The sequence below is a fragment of the Stegodyphus dumicola genome, chromosome X2 (genome assembly GCF_044657685.1).
Source record: "Stegodyphus dumicola isolate Sdum_Otavi_A_Nest chromosome X2, ASM4465768v1".
NCBI classification, from domain to species: Eukaryota; Metazoa; Arthropoda; class Arachnida; order Araneae; family Eresidae; genus Stegodyphus; species Stegodyphus dumicola.
The window spans coordinates 197,210,410-197,232,089 of NC_140781.1; the positions used below are offsets into that span (position 1 = coordinate 197,210,410).

Consider the following 21,680-nt stretch of genomic DNA (forward strand, 5'->3'; position numbering starts at 1 on the left):
AATGGGAAAGTTAATTATTACTTTATAAATGAACTTAATTATAAGAAGAACAACTTATAAAATAATTGTATACTTCCGAATTCTAAGAAAAATATTTTAATTTATAACATTGATTAATCCAAAATAATATAGCTAAAATTTAAATGTATTTTTTACTCTGAATTCTCTTTTGCTTCTGCGATATATCGCACAGAACACACAAAATACACAATAATCGATTATTTAGTCATTAATGATGCGCGTTATTAATAGCATATTATGAATCATTCACTAAGTAGAAAAGTAAAAACCTATGTAAATCTTCAAATTCTAATAACACCTAATATATCTCCGATTCTTATTAGGTCAAATGCGCATCAAGTTTAGACCCTGATTCAACACGATCGATAACAGAATGGAAGTGGAGATCATAAATCATTTTACACAAGTTCTGACTAACCATTGTAACCGGGGTGACATATGCAGCTGTAATTGTTTCCTCTGTCAACGCAGTGTGCCGGAGGGGGGCACGGATTAGGCTGGCAAAGATCTACTTTCACTTGGCAACGCCGTCCTTGGTACCCTGGTCCACAATGACATCGATATCCTGCTACCAAATCCTCACAAGCTCCTCCGTTGATGCAAGGACTCGAATCGCATTCATCATATTCAAACTCGCAGTGATCCCCACCGTAACCTAAAGTAATAAATAAAAGTCAATTAACTGCTCAATACATGCTGTTTTGCCACTTATGAAAATGCAATAGAATCTACCTGTTGTAGAGTATAATCACTTAGATGTTGGAGCAAAGGAACAAAAGTATTGGATCCGATTTAAATGCAGTAAACTATTTTTTTTTTCAAATTAGAGTATATGAAGATCCTTTAAACAAATATTTTTTCTAACATCGTTAAAATTATGCTTTAGATTGCCTCTTGACTCTACATTTTTTAGAATTTCTGGTAAAGATGACTTTTTTAAAAATAAATGTCGATCAAAACAAAATGTTATGCCCTCATAAAAAAAAAAAGATTATAAATTGAAAATGTAAAAGAGTTAACCCCCAATATATGAAAGAACGATTAATTGGAGTAATCTTAAAATATATGGGAATGTTACATTTGTGACAAATGAGACAAATCAGTTGCTGATGTAGGAAAATCGAAATTTATTCACTAAACTGCGTATTCCTAAGGTATTTCATTACTCTATACGTTTCCAGTTGGTTGACTGATTTTGAATAGAACTAATTCATTACAAGGCCTATTCAAAATTTATCAACGAACTATTTTCTGTTAGAGCTGAAGGATTCAGGAACGAAAGAGTTTTATTCTTTCTCATTTTCTTTTTATGCAAGAGGAACTTTCAAAATTTTCTTTCTTCGTTGTCAGGAGATCCAGAGAGTGCAACAAAGGGATAGAAATTTACCTGAAAGTTCATATGCAGGAATTTAGATTTAAATATATCCTATCGAAAGTAGCCGAAGCAAAAGCAAATAAAAAAAAAGAATTTTTTTTTAGTGCATTGTTTTCTGCTAATGCATGCTATTTTGGTGATAATTAAAAAATGGAAAATGCTCAAATTGGAGAACTGGTAGAAGAAAAAAGCGCACATCAATAAAAGATTTATTCAGATTAAAGCCTTTATCGCTCCCATATTCGTTTTGCTTGCTTTATTTTATCATTTATTCGCTTTTCTGAGCGAATTTTGATTATAGGAAGTTTTTGCTATAAGAAACGAAGTTTAATTTTTCCTTCAACTTGTTCATACCGCGAATATACCGAACAGTACGCTCTTGATACTTTTGTAATAAGAAAATACTGATAAATGATTTCTTAAATTTTCAGGATTAAAAATTTACCTGGTAAGCAGTAACATTTATAGCCACTTAACCCATCTTCACAAACACCATGAACACAAGGGCTTGAGAGACACTCATTAACGTTTGCATCGCAGTGACGTCCACTGTAACCCGGAGGACACTCGCACCAGTAAGTTGTCTGATTACCTCTGCAAGTGCCATTGTTCAGACATGGCTTACGATCACACAGATTTACTTCCTCTTCGCAGGCCTGTCCTCTAAATCCTGAAATTTAGTCTCAATTAATACATTTCAGTCTCAGTTAGATTTCCTTTTTTTTAAAAAACTTTTATATGCGGCTTTATTAGATACGTTTTGTAAAACTGAGCCAATGATTTTATGAAAGAGATCCTCTTATAATATCTATAAAGATCATCTTATAATCTTATAAAGTAAATAATTGTTAAGTAAAAGTTTCAAAAGATAATAAAGTTGAAAATTTAAACTTCAACCGGATTTTAGTTGAATTTTTATACACTCCTCACAGTATAAAATGAAGAATAAAAATAAAGGTTGGCGGTATAATTCGGATCAACAAAATTTTAAATTAAGTTTTTAAGCATTCAACTACTTAACAACTTAACAAGCTCAAAAGCACAACTTAACAAGCTTGTGCTTTTGAGTGACACTTCATCAAAATTACGTAATTTCTACATGGATCCCATATTTAAGGAAACAGAATGATAATTAATTTTAGCTTCTTTTAAACGAAATGAAAGTTTAGGTAGTATTTATTTTAATCATATTTCATATATAAGGATTGCATCATTTGTCAGAATACCTTCGAGGGAATTGAAAGTTATTGATAAATTTCACGAAGGCAAATGATGTTTGAATTTGGTAAATAAAAAAAAAAAGGGGTGGATACAAGATTTTATCTGAATTTTGAGCCAGAAGCAGTGATCGAAGTAAGGAGCATCCACCTGTTTCTTTATCGGAAAGCATGGCTGTATTTAAAAAAAAAACATGTTGCTGTCAAACAACTCTTCGAAAAACTCGGCTCGTTTTATGAAGCTTACAAAAGGATAATAAATTGCAGGAGGTCATAACTTCCGCTTAGTGTAAGATGAGGAGAAAGGAAAAGCCATCGGCGTCATCTTACCGTGAGGACATAAACACTGGTATGTTGATCCAGTAAGCCCCTCTGTGATATCCACGCAAAATCCACCGTGTTGGCAAGGGTTGGCATAGCAACCGTCACGTTCTTCACAAAAACGTCCAACGAATCCTGGGCAACAGTGACAAGTGAATGTTGTCTGTACAAAAAAGATAAGAGCATGAGGGAAAAGAGGCAAAGTAGTAAGATACTTCCTAGGCCAAAGTATTCGCCATCTACGATAATACGATAATACGAATAAGAAACAAAAGTACTAAACTATTTCTGAGATAAAGACTTTACACGTTGTTTTCAATTTGAAGTAATTTGAATTTTAATCTCACCAGGATTTAAAAAACTTAACTTGAAACAAAATTACTTCTAAATGAGAAAATATGTAAAAAAATATAGCATACAGATTTTAATGACGTTACGAACGAAATATGTTTATTATTTTAAAGTAAGAATATGTTTCAACATGCATGCTTTATGAACCACGTTTTTATGTATAACCTGCTTTGACTAAAGTATAACAGACTTTATATACTTAATTTTTTAAAAAAAGTAATCATTTTCCATTAGTTTTTAACTGTATTTAAACGCAGAAATGAGAAAATATTTAGAAAACAGAATAAGGGAAATTTATAGTTCCATAAATAAATACCGTTATCTTGTTTCTAGTTTACTTACCAATGTGTGGTCTGTGAGGCAAGTCCCTTTACCTGAACAAATGTCATCTTCAGGAAGTCTTGAACATTCCTGAGTTCGAACGGTTACATTTAAGGTCCAAGAAACTTCACAGCCAGTTGATGGTAGACGAGTCCTCACTAAAAACGAACATTAACTAAATAAAATCAAAAGCAAACAGTATATTTTAGATGAGATTTATGTTTATAGTTTGAAAACTTTTTATTCAATTTCGGCCAGAATTTAAAGCAATAACTTTCCTTGATACAAATTGATTCCTTTAACATTTCTTGCGAAAATTCTGGGGACATACATATTATTATAACCCCTTTGGCTCAATTTGGCTATTCTTTACAGAAGGAAACGAATGATAACTTATATTTACTTAAGCAAAACATTATTTATTACATACATACATATTTTTCTTTATAATTAGGTATTTATTCTGAAAATCAACCAATAAATCTATTTACTGACGCATTTATTTTTATTCTGTCGGAAATTTCGTGTCTCAGAAATTTTGGCTTCCTTTAATGGTTTTGTTTTGTTTGGTTTATTGAGATTACGGCAAAGCACACTAGCGCTATCTGCCTAAGGGGAGGGACGTCTTCGTGGAGGACTTTCTAAGGGAAATTGGCTTTTATACACGTTACACATGGGGAAAACCACGAAAACGCCCATGCAGCCAGCCCGTTCGCGGGATTCGAACCTCGGACCGAACTACCAGTGTTCAGCGACTTTACCGCTCGGCCGCTGGTGGGTCCCAGTTTCGTTTCGAAGTACTGTATTCCTGCAGTATGTTTAGCGCAATTTCAATTTGTTCTACTGCATGTAAATTCCTCAAGTGCGTATTTTAAAATTGTGTTTAAGACAAAATTTATTTCAGTTTGTTTATAAGAACCATTGTATCTCGGAATACAACAAAAAGAACTCACATTAAAGTGGCGTAGTTGCTTTTAAAGTTAAAGATTTGTTACAAGCATGGTTTTCACATTTTGGCCTATTCTGAAAATTTGATGACATTTACCAAGATGGTTGCGCTAATTTAAGGGCCAAAATTAGTTCTCATGCTTTGCCAAAATAAAATAAACCAAACCAAACCAAATCAAAATCTGTTAAGTAGGCGTTAATTTCAGCGTAAAATAGGCTAGATGCTTTCTGAAAGAGAACATTGTTTCCTTTCACTAGAGACAAAAATTACTGAGTGTTGTGAACGTAATTTTTGCAAACACATGTTTTGCTATTCGTAAAAATTAGAATATATTTCTTATATTTAAAAAAAATTTCCTTACGCTTTTTGTGATTATGGTAAAGCACATAAATGCTATCTGCCTAAGGGGAAGGATGCCCTCTTAGAGAACTTTCTAAGGGAAACTGGTTAGTGTACACTTTACACGAGGGAAAAGCGTCGGAAACGCCCATACAGCCAACCCGTTCGCCTGGAATCGAACCCAGGTCGGAACTAGCAGTGTTCAGCGATTTTAACGGTCCACCTGTATCCTTAACGTACTAATTCACTGACAGGTATTTAAAGAATGCATATTAATCCCGCAGAAGTTCGATTTTCAATCATTCGAGAAAGTCTTTTTATTCACCTAGTAAGATCTTTATCTTCCCTGGAAGGGATTTAACTAGAATTTCATTATAGAAATGTACATTAAAATAGTTTCTGCTGAGAAAGATTTTTGCAAACATCTTTAATTAAAAGTAAAAGAGGATTTCTTTTTGAAAGTTTAAATTCTGTACCTTATATTTGAAAGCAGAATCTCGTAAATTAGTAAATTCATTATGAATGGAGCAATTATTCAATTCTTTATGGTTTCCAAACAAATTCGACAGTTACCCTACAACAATTTTTTAAAGATACTTTTGAATTATAGAAGTGAAAAAGCTGGTATTTTATATTAAAATTTTGAAAAAGATTAATTCATATTTGTGGATTTTAAAAGCGTAAATGATTTAAATTATTTTCATAGAAAAGATAAACTGAATGTAATCTGTTATAAAAGTGTTAAAATTCCTTACTTCGGTGAATATGCGCGCAAATATTATGTTAATCTCCCTTTCACAAACTTGCATAGTCACCCAAAAATTAATCGCTATTAAAAAGTTAAAATTAGTTATTTTTATATTATTGGTCTTACATACTTAATAAATTGGTCTATGTTTTTTCGGAATTTAATTTTTCAATTTAGCATTTCTCATAAAATAAGGTTGCTATTGATTGGCCGGCTCTTTCGTTGAGCCACCTCCATTATTTTCTAGTTATTTAAGAGGTATTATCTGTTTAGTATACTAAATGAAGCTTGAAAACCGCCATCTTGACTGGGAGTTGATCCACGTTCAAACAAGGTAGCTTTACAAGAAGGTAAGGTTTTTCGTACTTTTTTCTAATTGATCAATGTTAAGAAAATATAAATATCGGTAAAATGTTAATAGTGTTTTAGATATTACTGATAACATTGAAAACTCTGTTAAATCAGCGTTACTTTACTATATTAACAGTGGTTGTTTACTTTATTATAAATGAAATCACTGACATATTACATACCGACTGCTAAGTTGCCTTCAATGAGACAGCCTGCAATGTCATGAATAGGATGGTGGTCCAACCATGGAAACCATATCAAGGCTAATATTTTGTAACCTTTTTCAAGTTGTAGTATAAAATGTCACTATATGTGATCTAGTAAAAAGCTATCAGAATTAATTAAATCTGTAATTATATAATCTTAGTTTTTTGTTATAACATAATTATAAGCCATTAATCTAATTTTAATGTAAACCGGAGTAACTTTAATTCGTGTGTAAAATGAGTATTTTATTGAAATTACTGTAATGATTTTCATTACTTCTTGCAAAATTTATGCCTATTTGTAGTTTTAAAATTGTATCTGCACAATAAATAGATTAAGTGTTTGTGTTTGTTTGTGAGTATGGCAAAGCCTCGAGGGCTATCTGCCTAAGAGGAGGGATGCCTTCGTGGAGGACGTTTTAAGGGAAACTGGCTCGTATACACGTTACACATGGGGAAAACAACGAAAACTCCCATGCAGCCAGCCCGTTCGCGGGATTCGAACCTCGGACCGAACTACCAGTGTTCAGCGACTTTACCGCTCGGCCGCTGGTGGGCATAAATAGATTAAGAAACATGCATTAAGAACAAGTTTCTACGACAGAAGCTTAGGGAAATTACAAGTTGTCACCCAGTTCTACATAGCAAGATTGTTTGGGAAAGCATATGGACAAGCAACAACAGTAGGGATAGCAATGAATGGTTTTGCTAAAACAGGAGTTTGGCCAGTTGAACAGAGATATATTTCAAGACTCATTTTGATGCAGTAGTGCAGTTTGAAACAAATAATGATCTTGTTATACAAGTTCATTACACAAGCCTAACTGCTTCTACTAGTGGACTGTCACATGACATGCAGGCTCCAGGGAGAAAATCTGTTGCAATCACCAGTGGAACAGTATCAAAACTACTTCCAGCTGATGCATCAACATTGTTATCAAAAGTTAAAGTTTCTTTGAGTAAAATCTCTTCGATTTCATCTAAATTCTGAGCTGAAGAAGGCTCAAAGACCAAAAAACAATACTGATAACAAGTAGCATATAGTAGCCTATATAAGCAGATACTCGAAAAGATTTGAAAAGAAAAGGAAGAAGTGGCACCGCTGTAAAAAAGACTATTCTAAACTCTTCTGGATTGGAGGAGACAGCAAAGGCTAAACTTTCATTGCCTTTAGTAAATAATTTTTGTTCCAAAGAGGATTCATGGTTCTGTGCTATCTGTTGTGATGACTTGAAGGAAGACATGAGTCAATGTCTATCGTGTAAAGTGTGGGTTCGTGAGAAGTGTGCTGGTGTCAGAAAGGGGATCAAAATCTATTATTGCGAAAAATGAAACTGAACTCATCAAGAGCGAAGACTTGATGCAGCAATTTGTGTAAGATTTATAGCCTAATATATTAATAGTAGGCTTAATAATTATTTTACCTCTTTGAACATTTTTAAGTTGTGTTGTTCTTTTTATACTAGCATAACTATAAATTACCCACGAATTTTTATTTTCATGAAATTGTTTCTAATAAACGAAATTCAGAGTTATTTTTCCAGATTCTTACTTTAGGCCTATTTTATAATTATGAAGACTAAACTAAAATCCAACTCCTGATTTCCTGTGAATAATGCGAAGCTATTAATGTTTTTCAATGTATTTTAAGTGGCCTGTGTTAGTTTCTAACCAGCATTTTTAATCTACGAATCATGATCAAATAGTTTTAAACATTTTATTGACCTGTAGTAAGATGACACTGTATTAAAAAGAAAACAGCCAGCGACCCATTCATAGAAAAACTCCCCGGCTCAATGAAGGCGACCGGTATCTTTCCAAGAGCTATTTCTAGATATGTGTAGTATGGAAAGTAATACTTATACGTACAAAACTGTAAAATGGCCTTGACGATTTTAAGGATCATTTTGTAAAAGTAGTCCATCGAAAACAACCTTCCCATAAGTTTACATTTTATTCTAAACTTTAACTGATTTCGTATCGCTATACAGATTGCTAGCTGCAAAAAATATTTCAAATAAATATATTTATCTGATAATAAGTAATTCGAGTTAAACTTTCATATGAATTATAAATGCGATCTAATATATATGGCAAGGGTTGTGTACATGATTAAAGTAATATAATTTTTATTATCTTGCCTTTCGCTGATTTTTTAAGTTCCAAAGTGAATTAATAAAAATGACATTTCTTAGTCGCGGGATCGCGTAAGAACTACTTTAAAGTTCTAAACCTGCTCAAAATCTTATGAACTACATTATTGTCCTGAACGGATGCATACTTATTCGAGTTCAGTCAATCAACAGACAATTAGAAACTTTCAGTACGATTTCCAAAGCTAAATCTATGACAATGTAAGACTGTTTATCAATGAAAAATGCTGTCATATAGGAAACTTTAAGAGAATCAGGAAAGCTAATATATTGTTGTTGCTCTAATTATATAAATAATTGAAGCAAGTGATCGTTAATTAAGCTAATTATTTTTTCGATCTGCAAAATAAATAAATTACACGTGGAAAAATAATTTAATCACACATTACTAAATTACTCATGGAAACTTATATTTCCGTTTGTAAAAATTATTTGGACTAGCACAATAATATATTTAATCATGTCATAGAATAATTTCATTTTTATCCAAGGAGCTGGAAAAAGTTATAAATAATTCATGGCCATTGAATTATTATTCGCGAATTTTAATAAAGATAACCGAGATTCCAAGCTTGTTTTTAATAAAGAGTTGAATAAAAGAAAGATTAATTTATATGCATAAATATTTTTTTAATAGTTTGAGCGTAGATTTGTTTGTTACTTTCTGGGAAATATTTTATAGATAAATCAGGGGAGACATATATATTGTATAATATCAGCAGCAGTTTTTTTAAATAAAAATCTTGATTTTATTAAGGCTTAGCATTCACATATGGTCCCTGGAATATCTTTGACAAATCTTTATTTTAACTGCTTAAGAATATTATTTACTGCGAAATTCTTACCATCTAATAGAATGCAATTTTGAGATTTGTTATAATCAGGGAAAAGAAGATAAAGTTTTACAAATTAAGCGAAACCTGTCACATAGTTAAATCTTAGTTAAGCCAAACTTTGAAAATACCGCTAAAGATGTGAACTCCAGCTAGAAGAAGTTCTTCCTTGAGAGTGATATTATCAACGACTCCCACTTTCCAATGAGCCATCGCCTCAATCGGTAAGACAGCTAAATTGCAAGACACTGCTTCACGCTCGGGCACGGGATCCAGGACGACTTCCATATTTTCTGCCTCTTCTAAGCTTTCGTTCGTCGACATATTTACGTGAAGTCTAGAACAAAGCCAAAATAAAATATGTAATAACTCATTAATGCATTTAATATGATATCATTATTATTTCAAATATGACTTAATAACACCTCCGAATAACGATTATTGGAAGGCTTGAGCATCTTCTTCTTCAACACTTTCCTTCATCAGCTGCAGAAGGACAAATCCACTTCTGTTGCTGAAGAAGATTGTTTTGTATTTAAACCTTCGAAACTAATCCTACATATTAATAATATTACATTGGTTCTTGTTGCTTTAGCTCCTCCAATAACCTTTCTAATATTTTTACTCTCAAGTTTGCTCTTGGATTAATTAATCGAGTTGTTTCAAAATGTTTGCAGAACTGAATTTATCTTGATTGGTAGGTCTTAGATCTGCGATTACAGATTAATAAAGGAATCAAAGAAGATTTTCAGTCAATGATAAGTATGGTCACGTTACAACTTTTAGTAAAAAGTAACGAAATTTAAATTCTTACTTGTATCTCCTTACAAATAAATATCTATCTAGTAAATCGTTCTTTATTCAACGAATGATATTTCCTTAAAAAAAGATTTGTAATTAACCCAAAAAAAAGCGCCAAACTTGTGACTTAAATCCCTGTTCATCAAATAACGGACAGTCAATGATCTTTATTTCGTATAAAAACTGAATTATGGTGAGAAATCTGGTTTTAGCAGAGAAACCTTTTCATGTAATTTCCTAACAAGAAAGTTATTTTTAAAACTGCATTTAAAAATTTAGATGCGTTTTAGTAATATTTATAAAAAGCTGTAATTAATGATGACTAGTATAATTTTGATCGCATGAGGACAGGAATATTTTAGCTTGATTAATTAGCTATAAAAATTACTTTTCTAATCAACAGTTTTTTATGGGTTGGTATGAAAATTAAATTTCATATATGTGACACAGAACAAGAACTGTCGCATTTCTGAAAGCCTATCTTATTTGATGCTTTTCTTAAAATCAGAACCCTTGTTATACTTCAAGTACAGTCCTTCAAGAAATATTTTGAAATAGAACGTTTTTAATAACCTGTATACGTCATTACTGGATTTTTACATTTTCTGATGCATTCATCTCATTTTCTGATAATGATTTCAGTAATTTTGAACACACTTTCTAATATATTGATGACATTCTTTTCAAGAATAATAATCTTATTGAAATGAGCAACATCTACCCCAACTGTCTAAAACTTAATAAAACCAATGAAAATCCGTTAGTAATAGATTATCTAGATCTTAGCATTCATAATCTTAAAGAGATAAGACTATTTGATAAAAGAGAATTTAATTTTTCTAAAATAAAACTCATAAATCGTTGCTCAAATATATCTAAAAAAGTAACAGCAAATGCAGCATTTAATCAAATTAACGGAATTAAAATTTTTGCTCTAATATAGAGCAACAACAAAAAGAAATAGTTTTTTTTTACTAAAGTTTTAAAAGAGAATGAAATTCTAATAAACTCTATTAACAATATTTAAAAAAAAAGCTGGAGTAGACTACACCCTACAAATTTTTTAAAAGTATGAATTTGTTATCTGAAAGCTCAAATAGAGAAGGATAAAGAAGGATGTTTTAAAAAGTTTTATAGTATTTCATTTTATTTCTACTAATGTATAATTTTATTTACTACAGATTTTCGTGATAATAAAGGACCTCCTACATTCTTAGTCGTCATAATAAGCCCATGACGTGAAGATTGTATACTTTTCTAACATTTTTTTTCTTCCTTTTCTAGCCTTACTCTTTAAAAAAATTAAATCTTTCAAGCATTTACTGTGGGTAAAAAAAGTATTTGCACACCTACATTTTTGTTTGCAATTCATAAAAAGAAACATTAAGAAATAAAAAAATTGGTATTGCCAAATCAGAATAAGTTTAATCATCCAAAACAAACAGAAAAATTACAATAATATAAATCACAATGCTTTTTTGCAACAATATTAAAATATCTCGTATCAAAAAAAGTATTTTCACACCTGCATGAATACAAAAGAAATAAAATATATAAACAAATTTCAAATAACTAATATTTAGTATGCATGCCTTTGGCATCTATTACTGCTTGTAATCTTGCTGGCATTGATTTAATTAAATTTTCTGTAACAGTAGGGTCAGTGTTCGACCACTCCAGTAAGGGCTTGTTTAAGGGCAGATTTGCTTGAAATCTTCCTTTTTCTTATTTTTAAATCCAAAGAATTCCACAAATTTTCCAAAGGATTTAAGTCTGGTGATTGTGGTGGAGTGGCAAGTTTTTTGGGTACATTATAAAGCAACCACATACGTGTTATACCGGCACTGTGCTTAGGATCATTGTCTTGCTGAAAATAATACGAATTACTGATACCCAATTTTATTGCACTTAGTGGCAAATTATCTCGCAACACATCTATATAGGTTCGAGCTGTCATATTTTCATCAATGAAACACAAATTACAACTCCTTTGCTAGCCATGCACCCCCAAATCATAACAGAACCTCCTCCATGTTTAACTGTAGCTAACACATTTTTGGTATGAAAAGCAGTACAAGGTTTTCTCCAAACTAGTTTCTTCCCATCTGATTTAAAGATATTGAACTTACTCTCGTCGGAGAATATGACATTTTTCCAGAAATCAATTGGCTTATTGATATATTCCTTAGCGAATTCAAGTCTCTTCAGTCTGTTTCGTTCAGTCGTGAGAGGTTTTTTTCCTTGGTGATCTGCCATAAATGTGTGCATCGTGCAGGACATTTCGATCACTTTGGGAACAGATTTGAACTCCAGATGTTGAAGCGACATCATTGGCTAAAGTAATTGCACTAACAAATGGATTTTTTTATGCTTCTCTCATGATTTTTCGCTTCATTCGCAGTGAAAGTTTCTATGGGCCTCCAGAGAGCAAGTTATTTGATGTAGATCCTCTTTCTTTATAACATTTTATGACATACCAAATAGTAGAGAAGCAAACATTTACTTTTCTACCTATTTCTTGATAACTTAGGCCATTTTCACGTAAAGAAAAAAATTTTTCTCGCAACGAAATCGGCAATTCAGATTTCTTAGTTGCCATTACAATTTGAATAGACAATCAACTGATAACGTTTCGACAACACATCCTTTTATAGTCGTCTTACGTATGTTATTTACTGCGGGATGACTGTCAAATTATAGCATAAAAATGCAAATTTGCTAAAGTTGAGTTAAGTGTGCAAATACTTTTTTTGACATAAGCTATTTTAATATTGTTGCAAAAAATGTTTTTTATTAATATTATTGTATTTTTTGTAATTAATTTAAATGAATAAGCTTATTCTAATTTTTAAATGCCAATTTTTGTATTTCTTAATGTATTTTCTTATAAATTGTGAACAAAAATGTATGTGTGCAAATACTTTTTGTACCCACTGTAAATCACCAATTCGGAGATTTCTTCTTTGCCATTGCCAGTGATGCCAAACTGGTCACTCTAGGCGTCCATTTTGATTCTAACGTTTCCGCTGCTGGTCTTTGTTTCAAAATTAGTAATTTTTTTAAGGTGTTTTCTATTTATTTAATGAAAGTTTTGTATGTCTACATTTTTATTTGAATTTTTCAATTTTAATCTTGTTTTTTTTGTTAAAAAGTGTATTAATGTTTTAAAATCGAAAATTTTCCTATGAAATATTTGTATATGTCTCTAACTGTTTGACTCGGCGAACAATAAGTAAGTTTTTTATTTGAAATGGAAATACTCTTGTCAAAAGTACAAATTAAACCAAAACTAGGAATTTCAGTTTGACGTTAACTTCAAATCCAATCAAGTAAAAAATTTAAGTACCAATTCCAAAAAGTACAAAAATTGAAAATAAATAAATTGAAAAGAATTAAAAAGAATTGTAAAATAAAAATAAACATGAAGTGAAGAATCTAAGCAAAAAGCATTGTCTGTCAAGCATTAACTAATAGTTGTGGTAAAGCAAATTCAACTGAAATGCGAATTTAATTAAATGTAAATTAAGCGAAAATTTTAGAAAAAATACAGAAAAATGAACAATTGAAAAGATAATGAGACAATGCTGACTACCAGGGAGAATTGGGTTATCTCACTTTCTTCGCAGTTGCTCAACCATCTTGTTTCGTCCTTGTCTTGCATAAGTAAACAAAAAATTCTGCCAAATTTTTATTCATTGTAATTATCAATGTACCAAAATTAGCAAACCTATATGCCAAATTCAAGAATTTCTTTGCAAAATGTAAAAGATTTTAGTACAGTGATTTAAAAATGTAAAAAGCGCTAGAAAAATACGCAGGTATCTAATCAATTTAAGATATCAAAACATAAATAATACATGTAAATAAAATGTGACAAATACCCTATATTACAAAAATATTAAATTAAATTAATAGTGTCATATTTAAAATGATAAAATAGGCCAGAAAAGTTTTTAAAAGCTTCGATAAGCTTACTTCAGAGCAACGGACAGTTCAAGAAACTAACGGCGTTTTTTTTCTTAAACCCAAGGGCAAGCGTGTTTGTCTGCAGCTGCCGGATTTAAGATAGGCGATAAAATTAGTAAGAAGGCGAAAAACTGGTAGTGAGCTATGGAATGGCCAGAGAGGACGACAACCCATTAATTAGAAAGCAAGTACATCCATTTTTCAAATTTCTGGCAAACAGTCATGAAACAGGGAAAAAAAAAAAAAAAAAAAACTTCACGCAAATCGAGCTGTAATTGTGACTTAAGAAAATAATTGTCTTCTTTGATAGTAAAAGGATAGCAGGATATTAGTGAATCTAGTCAAACAATTAAAATCATGCTAAAATGCATATTAAAGATTTCTTAATTAACATAAATCAAGTAACCACTGATCGCAAGTATAATGCGATTAAAACATTAGTTCTTGGTATTGATCAGGGACGTGTGGTAAAACTGCTTTACTTTAACCCTTTCAGCACTAGTTTTTTCTTTAGAAAAAAAGTTAAATTAGGGTTTTAACTTAAAAGAAGAAAAGGGACTTCAGTAGGTCAAGTAGCAGTAGAAATAGCAATATTCTGCCAAAATAAAAACAAAAATTAACTGTAGAGGCTATTACGGAGGGGGGGTTGAGACACATGTGTCCCACTGTTTTTTTAGATGGGATACATATGCCCCAGTGGTGTTGAAGTGTTCAAGTAACAGTATAAAATACGGTGAGAAGTTCAGTTCCCTAGTCCTAAATTAATTTTACAATATTTGTCTTGATGTCTTGGAATGTCCCGCAGATATTAAGGTTAAGCAGGTTAACCGAAAGGGTTAAGCAGAATTAGAATTAAATGCAGCATGTAATGATGATTTTTATGACTACAAATGAGCAGCAATACAAACTGAAACTTACTGAAAATGATACGTAATAGTGAATTTCGAAATAAATAACAACTTCAAGCTTTGCAACTGTTGATTAAAAAATACTAAATAAAGTTGAAATAAAATAATTATAAGATACATTTGCTTTCAGATTTATTTATGGAATAAATAAGCCCTTCAATTTCACAAAAGTTTCACAACTGAAATTACATTATGTTTGCAATACACTCATATTGTAGATATAAAACACTTTTCATCACACACATATAATTACCCCAAATATACGTGGATGATGTCAAAACAAGAAATCTGTTGCGCTACTGTACACAGCTCTTCCTTTCAATTACAAAAGTATACATAAATCAGCTCATTGCGAAAAGCAGTAAGCGCTTTCAGTATTATTACAAGTGCATTTAAGGCTTTTATCCTGGAAAGCATACCGTTTTTAATTCTTCTGCTGTTAATTTTACTGAGTAAATTTAAAAGAATGCATATATTTTGCTTTCTTTTCGAAAAATATTTAAATATGTTCCAATTTTAGCGCCGAACAAAATAAAATTACGATGAAAACTATAAACAAATCTCATGGCTACTATTTGCGGCTATTAGATAGGGTAGAACTTTATACTCTCTAATCGGGGAAATTCTTAATATTAAATTACTTCTAATTTTTATACTTTCTGTCTAAAACTTTCTAAAAGAACAGGAAATATTAAGGATAGCTATATCAACAGATTGGTTTTGTTTATCTTTTGATGCGGTTTCAGAGGTGCATAAACCTATGTTTACGTCGGGTTTGTTATTTAATGAAATTATTTAATGCAAAATAATTATATGTTGCAATTTTCTCCTTTAAATACTTTTAAGGTAATTAAGACACAATAACACGCCGAACAAATTCTAATTCAGAAGACAAACAACAAAAATGAGCGTTGTATTTTCAAAATTTTCACAGTAACAAAAATCAGCGTTGTGTTTCAAAATTTTCACAGACAACAAAAATCAGCGTTGTATTTTCAAAATTTTCACAGAATACAACGTGATTTTTTTTTGAAAATACAACGCTGATTTTTTTTGAAAATACAACGCTGATTTTTGTTGTTTGACTTCTGAATTAGACTTTTAAAGTAGTTCAGATAATACCTGACTCCTAAGTAGCATTTTTCAGGTTCTTCTGATAATGCTAATTTTTGCTGTAACTATCCCTGTTAGCAGTATTTTTTTTCAGGTGCACAATTATTTTCAAATTAGTTCATTGACATTTTCGTCCCATATTTCACGCTGTCATATTTGTTATTAATATATCGAAATTAACTGCCTTTTTATTCGCTTTGTATTTTAACATAGCGTTTATTTTGAAGTACTACACCAAGGCTGATTTTTCCGTGTCTAGCATAATGTGAAACTTAGTTTTCGCTTCTAATTTTGCATGAACCGTTATAATACAATACATCAAAAGTTAGCTGCTGAAATTTAAACTAAGATTAAATTGAACAGACAGAGAAAGGGAGCACTTAATGAAGGATAATTTTTCTTATAGCATTTATATATTAATGTTTCATATGAAACGTGTAAATCTCGGCTCTAAATACTTGACCGTTCAAAAAATAAAATACTTAAAAAGGATTTTATTAATATACACACTGATTATTTCATTGGATTAATTCAGTATTTTAAATATGAACCTCCAGATCCGTTCGCGTTTTCTTTCATTTAATTATAATTCTCTTGGTTAATTTAGAAACGTTAGAAATGGGCACTGCATTTCTATAATTATCATTAAATTATCCTAAACGACATACGCTTTTTGAATCTATCTGAAGAAAAATGATTAAAATCTTTACACGTTTAATCTTTTTGTTCTTGATTTAATGCTCGCAGATGAATTACGTGCGTAATTTTATCGTTTTTTTGAGCGAAGTAAACGTATTAATCATCAATCATTTTAGAAAGCAGTCTTCGGGGGGGATATTCCATTCTTTGTTTTATGAGTTAGTACTTCTCTTTTGACGATATTATTAAGAGAGAATTAATACAATAATTCAGAATAAAAAGAAATATACACAGCAAGAATACTGTGAGTTTACTGCTGAAAGTATATCTGCATCATTACATAAATTTCTAAATTCAAAAAATAAATATGTTTCAGATTTCAGTTTGACTGAGTATTAACTATCATTTTAACCAAAACACTACTTATTTATACATGGGAGTTTTACAACAAAAAAGGAGTTGGGGTATAAAAAAGTAATAATTGATTAATTACTTAAAAAAATTCCTTAGTTGTCTTGAATCAACAAATAAAACTGACAGCTTTAAATTTGTGAAGAAATATAAGAAGAAAAACCTTAAAAATTAAGGAATTTCAAAATTAATTTTAAAGGAGGTGTATTCAATATTAAATTACGAGTACATATACTGAAACCGACTGCTTTAATAAAGTTTCAGTGTACATATACACATATAGATAATATAATAGCATACATATACACACAAGAGTAGGGAAAAGTTTATGTTGGTTCTTGAATTTGCAGTCAACTCTCTTTGGTAATGCATTGCAACTCTCTTTGGTACGCAGAGCCATATTAGAGTAAAAGTAATATTAATAATGACACTGGTCAACATTTGTTTTGAAAAGAAAAACTAAAATTCTTTTCCTGTATATTCGTGTATGCTGATTTCGTGAGACGTCACTTATTGCCAACGCTGGATAAGCATGTAAATACTACTTGAGACTTGAGAATATATCAATGCATTGAAGCTTAAATTATATAAATGTAATAATAAAATTCCATAGTCAAAAATACATTTAAAATTCTAACTGTATGTTCTTTTCATTTTTAATGGCGACGGTCTCTTATTTGAAAGTACGTGGAATTAAATCCACAACCCCATAGTGAAGTTGTTTTTCCCGCCTTTTCTACACGTACAGTTATAGAATGTTCTGGAGATATTTAAAGCGAACTGGAATGGCTGACGTCATTTCTTGGAAGCTCCGCCTTTCCAGAGGCTATAAAAGGACTCGCAAAGGAATATCGGGGTCTTTTCTTTAATGTAACGATGCAGTAAACTTCATAGAAAAAGTTATTAGTAGTTCTTTTTATTTACTACGGACTTTTGATTTTTGTAACGGCTATTTCTCCTGAACAATAATAAATGGATCCTGTTTTTTAAACTTATCGTCTGATAATTTAAGCTACGACTACATCTAGGATTCTTCACCAATCTATTTATTTATTCCGTACAAAAGCTGGTACATCACACACACACACACACACATATATGTATATGCATATATATATATATATATATATATATATATATATTGTTGCGTGCGTACGGGTTCGTTATGAAATGAATGCACAAGTCCGATGAAAAATGAACAAAAATTTATTATTATCACAACAAAAATGCTTAAATTTTCTCAAATTATCATGCAGTATTACAATATCTCACAGTAGTTTTCTTTTAACTACTCAAATGTCAATAGAACGTAATTCAAAACAGCTAAAGAACGCTAATCCGCGAATTCGCTACAATCAACAACAGTAGTTTTCTAAACAACAACAAACTAAGCAACTACTACAAACTGAGATGTTTTCCTCCTTTTATAAGCTTTTAAAATCACGCGCTAGAATTTTCCAGTACTTTCTCGAAATCAAAAAGAGATATTTATTTATTTAACGCACGCGCTCTTGTATTTTTAATTTTCCGGCTTAGCTTTCTTTTAATATTCGTCACGCGCTGCACTGCGCGAGAAATAAAACCATTTAATTTCTAATTGAATTAACATTAGCTTTTTAAATACCAAATTCGTAACAATATATACAGGGTATCCCATAAATCTGTAAATGTTTTAAAAATCGTAAAAGTTGAAGGAATTTGTAGAACGCAAGAAAAAATACTGTTAAAATTTTCGTCGATAGAGAGCGCCGCACACACGCAGTAACAAGAAACATGTAAATCAGAGTCCTATAAATTGCAGATTTAGGATTAACGGCTCATTTCTGATTTTTCCTCCTACTTGCTCTTACATAAAGTTTTAATTATGATGCTGACATTAGCGGAAAAAGCGTTGTAGTGAAGTTGTTTTACCTCAGCCAAGAATCGTCGACTGAAGATTTACGAAGGTTTCGGGCACAGAAGGGATGAAAGAAAGGTTCAGATCCAATCGCTCTTGTTGGACTGACTTCCCTGATACGACACTAAAACATAAAAGGGAAGCTTGGGTCATCTTCTTTGTAGTGGTGCACCAGGTTTATCAGCAATCCGTACTTCCGATGTGACTTTGCAGATTGACACTCTAAGGGATCAGTCAACGGATGCAGAAAGTAGCGTACGAGAAGTGGCACGGAACACTGGTATACGTAACCATTGGTATTCTGCACAGTGTATTTCACAGTGTTTTAAAATTGTATCCTTACAAGTTGCAATCGGTCCACCAACTCCTGTCAAATGACAAACCTAAGTAATATGAATTCGAAAACTGGAGTTTGTCGAAAATCGATGATGATCCACAATGGCTTCTCAATAACTTGTGAACAGATGAGGCTCATTTTTTATTGCATGGAATAGTAAACGCTTTTAACTGTAGAATCTGGTAAATGAGAACCCACGTGCCTATACTGAGGAGCACCTACATTCACTGCGTTTTACTGTTTGGTGTGATTTCAGTGCGTCCATTATTGTGGGCCTTTTTTCTTTGAGAGCACTGTGCAAAAGCTGGCTGGAAGACCTGCTCAGTTACTGGAAATGCTACTTGCAGCTGCTCCAGAAGAAAGTGATACCGCACTTACTGGAATAAAATATTCTTCACACAGTCAGTTCACGCACGTACCTCCTCATTCAGCAACCGAAGTGAAGACGTTCCTAAGAAGAACTTTCACCGAGAGCGATTAATTAACTGTCACTGTAAAAATGAGTGACTCCCTCGGTCGCCGGACTTAACACCACTTGACTTTTGGCTCTGGGGTTATGTCAAGCCCAGAGTGTACCGCAGTAGCCCATTTTCTTTGGAGCAGTTATAAGACACCCTTCGTCACGAAATCTCTTGCATCCATTCATATATGCTATACGCTGCATTTAATGGGGCTGTAACTAGCTTGCAAACTGTAATATGTGGTGATGGTGGGCACATACAATAAGAGTGATACGCGTTTGGGGAAGACTTTACCCTGACTGAAAAAATTTCGTTTTTCAGTTTTCTCAGTATATACATTATGGGGCAAAATGTTCAATAAAGATAAATTTATTTCACGTTTGCTGCATGCGTGTGCAGACGTTTATTTATTTTAAATTTGAAATATTTCCTAATCTGAAGATTACAGCGAATGACAGTTCTTAAATTCCTTAAATTTTATCCAAATGTATTATTGGTGTTGGCCAGGTCAGGAAAATTGGATGATGAGTGTTATATGTAAGATCGCATTATTAGTACTTATTGTAGTCAGATCAACCATATTTAGTTAATTTTGAATACACGAATAACGCTCACTAATAGAATTTATGAAAATTATATGCACTTTATGAATTAAGTAAATTTTTTAAAAGACAAATAAACTTACACAAGCCAGTCTCCTTCTTGAAGCTCCAGTTGTACGACATGATTTGCTTGTATTATAACATCTTCTTCTGTGGAATTCTTTTGAAAGCATTTTCGAGTAAAATAACACACCACCTTAAAAAAAAAAAAAAAAAAAAAAAAAAAAAAAAAGACCTTTTAATTCAAGCAAAATACTTGTCAATAATTGAAAAACAATGATGACAAAAATTATTGTTTTTTTGATGATTTTAGAATTATTTATTAATTTATACTACATTCAGTTATATCGCTAATGAACTGAAATAATCTGTGCTCTTGAAATAGAAACTAAGAAGCAAATCGCACGCTTAGTTGTTTTGTTTGTTTTCTTCGTGCATATAATCTTCAAGCTTAGCTTGAAGCTTTCTTTGCGCAAGCAAAATCTACGAATTTTTCAATGCATCACTATAAAATTATGATAAAGATAAGCTCCTGAAATGAAGTCCCAGGATTCTTTGCAGAAAGCGAAAACTTGAAGTAAGAAACTTCCTTAAAATAATAACTCTTCTGGCTGTAAAACATTTGAAAAAAGTAAGCAAACATACGCAAGAAGAGACCAGTGAAATAATAAATTACAATGTGGGTTTAAAATTCATAGTTTTGCAGTATATATTTTATTGAGATGGCTGCATTTTACTATCAGTATGATAGCTAAGAAATTAAATTCGTGATACTTATGTTCATTAATTGTAAACTAGTTAAATAACATATGGCAATGCGTTTATTTTCAGTTTATGGGAATAAAACCAATCTTAAAAGATCGCAATGTATATGTGTTTTACATAAATTAGAAGTATAACTATTTGAACACTATTAAGCAAATTTTGGGCCCACCAGCGGCCGAGCGGTCAAATCGCTGAACACTGGTAGTTCTGACCTGGGTTCGATTCCAGGCAAACGGGCTGCATACATGGGTATTTTCGAGGTTTTCCCCATGTGTTACGTGTATACTGTTATGAAATGTACAGGCGCGGTGAGATAGCTTCCCCTCAAAGCAGTTTTAGGGTTGCTATATAAATGACAAGGGAAGGAAGGGTTGCCACATTTGGTGAGAAATCGCCCATTTGGCGACAAAATTGGCAATATACCATGGACGGATGGAGAACCTTCTGGAACGAATTCTTACCGGTTTAGCCCAGAATGTTCTCGAACACAAGCCAAAAGCTATATAAACCCTGCTGGTCCGCAGTCAGTTAGTGTGTGTGTGCCTCGTCTAGAGTGCGAGTTAGTATCGAGTGTGTCTCGTCTAGCGAGTTAATC

At 31.8% G+C, this 21,680-nt stretch overlaps 1 protein-coding gene and 1 long non-coding RNA gene across 5 annotated transcripts in view; one reads left to right on the forward strand and one right to left on the reverse strand.

Moving 5' to 3' along the window:
- The window catches only part of LOC146993006 (uncharacterized), a 316,316-nt gene that overhangs the window by 22,153 nt on the left and 272,483 nt on the right, over positions 1 to 21,680 (forward strand). The window contains exon 2 of one of the 2 annotated variants that reach the window (XR_015039185.1): positions 345 to 480. The exons of the other annotated variant lie outside the window; for it this stretch is intronic. This is a non-coding gene — a long non-coding RNA (uncharacterized LOC146993006). Of the gene's footprint in view, positions 1 to 344; positions 481 to 21,680 lie in introns of those variants that run through there. 2 annotated transcript variants of the gene reach the window in all.
- The window catches only part of LOC118194993 (uncharacterized), a 510,033-nt gene that overhangs the window by 20,231 nt on the left and 468,122 nt on the right, over positions 1 to 21,680 (reverse strand). For all 3 annotated transcript variants that reach the window (XM_085809750.1, XM_085809751.1, XM_085809749.1), the window contains exons 3-8: positions 20,404 to 20,516; positions 9,317 to 9,522; positions 3,628 to 3,764; positions 2,944 to 3,097; positions 1,842 to 2,066; positions 440 to 676 (exon numbers count right to left, since the gene is read on the reverse strand). In XM_085809750.1, the coding sequence (XP_085665876.1) occupies positions 440 to 676; positions 1,842 to 2,066; positions 2,944 to 3,097; positions 3,628 to 3,764; positions 9,317 to 9,522; positions 20,404 to 20,516 (1,072 nt within the window). The remainder of the gene's footprint in view (positions 1 to 439; positions 677 to 1,841; positions 2,067 to 2,943; positions 3,098 to 3,627; positions 3,765 to 9,316; positions 9,523 to 20,403; positions 20,517 to 21,680) is intronic.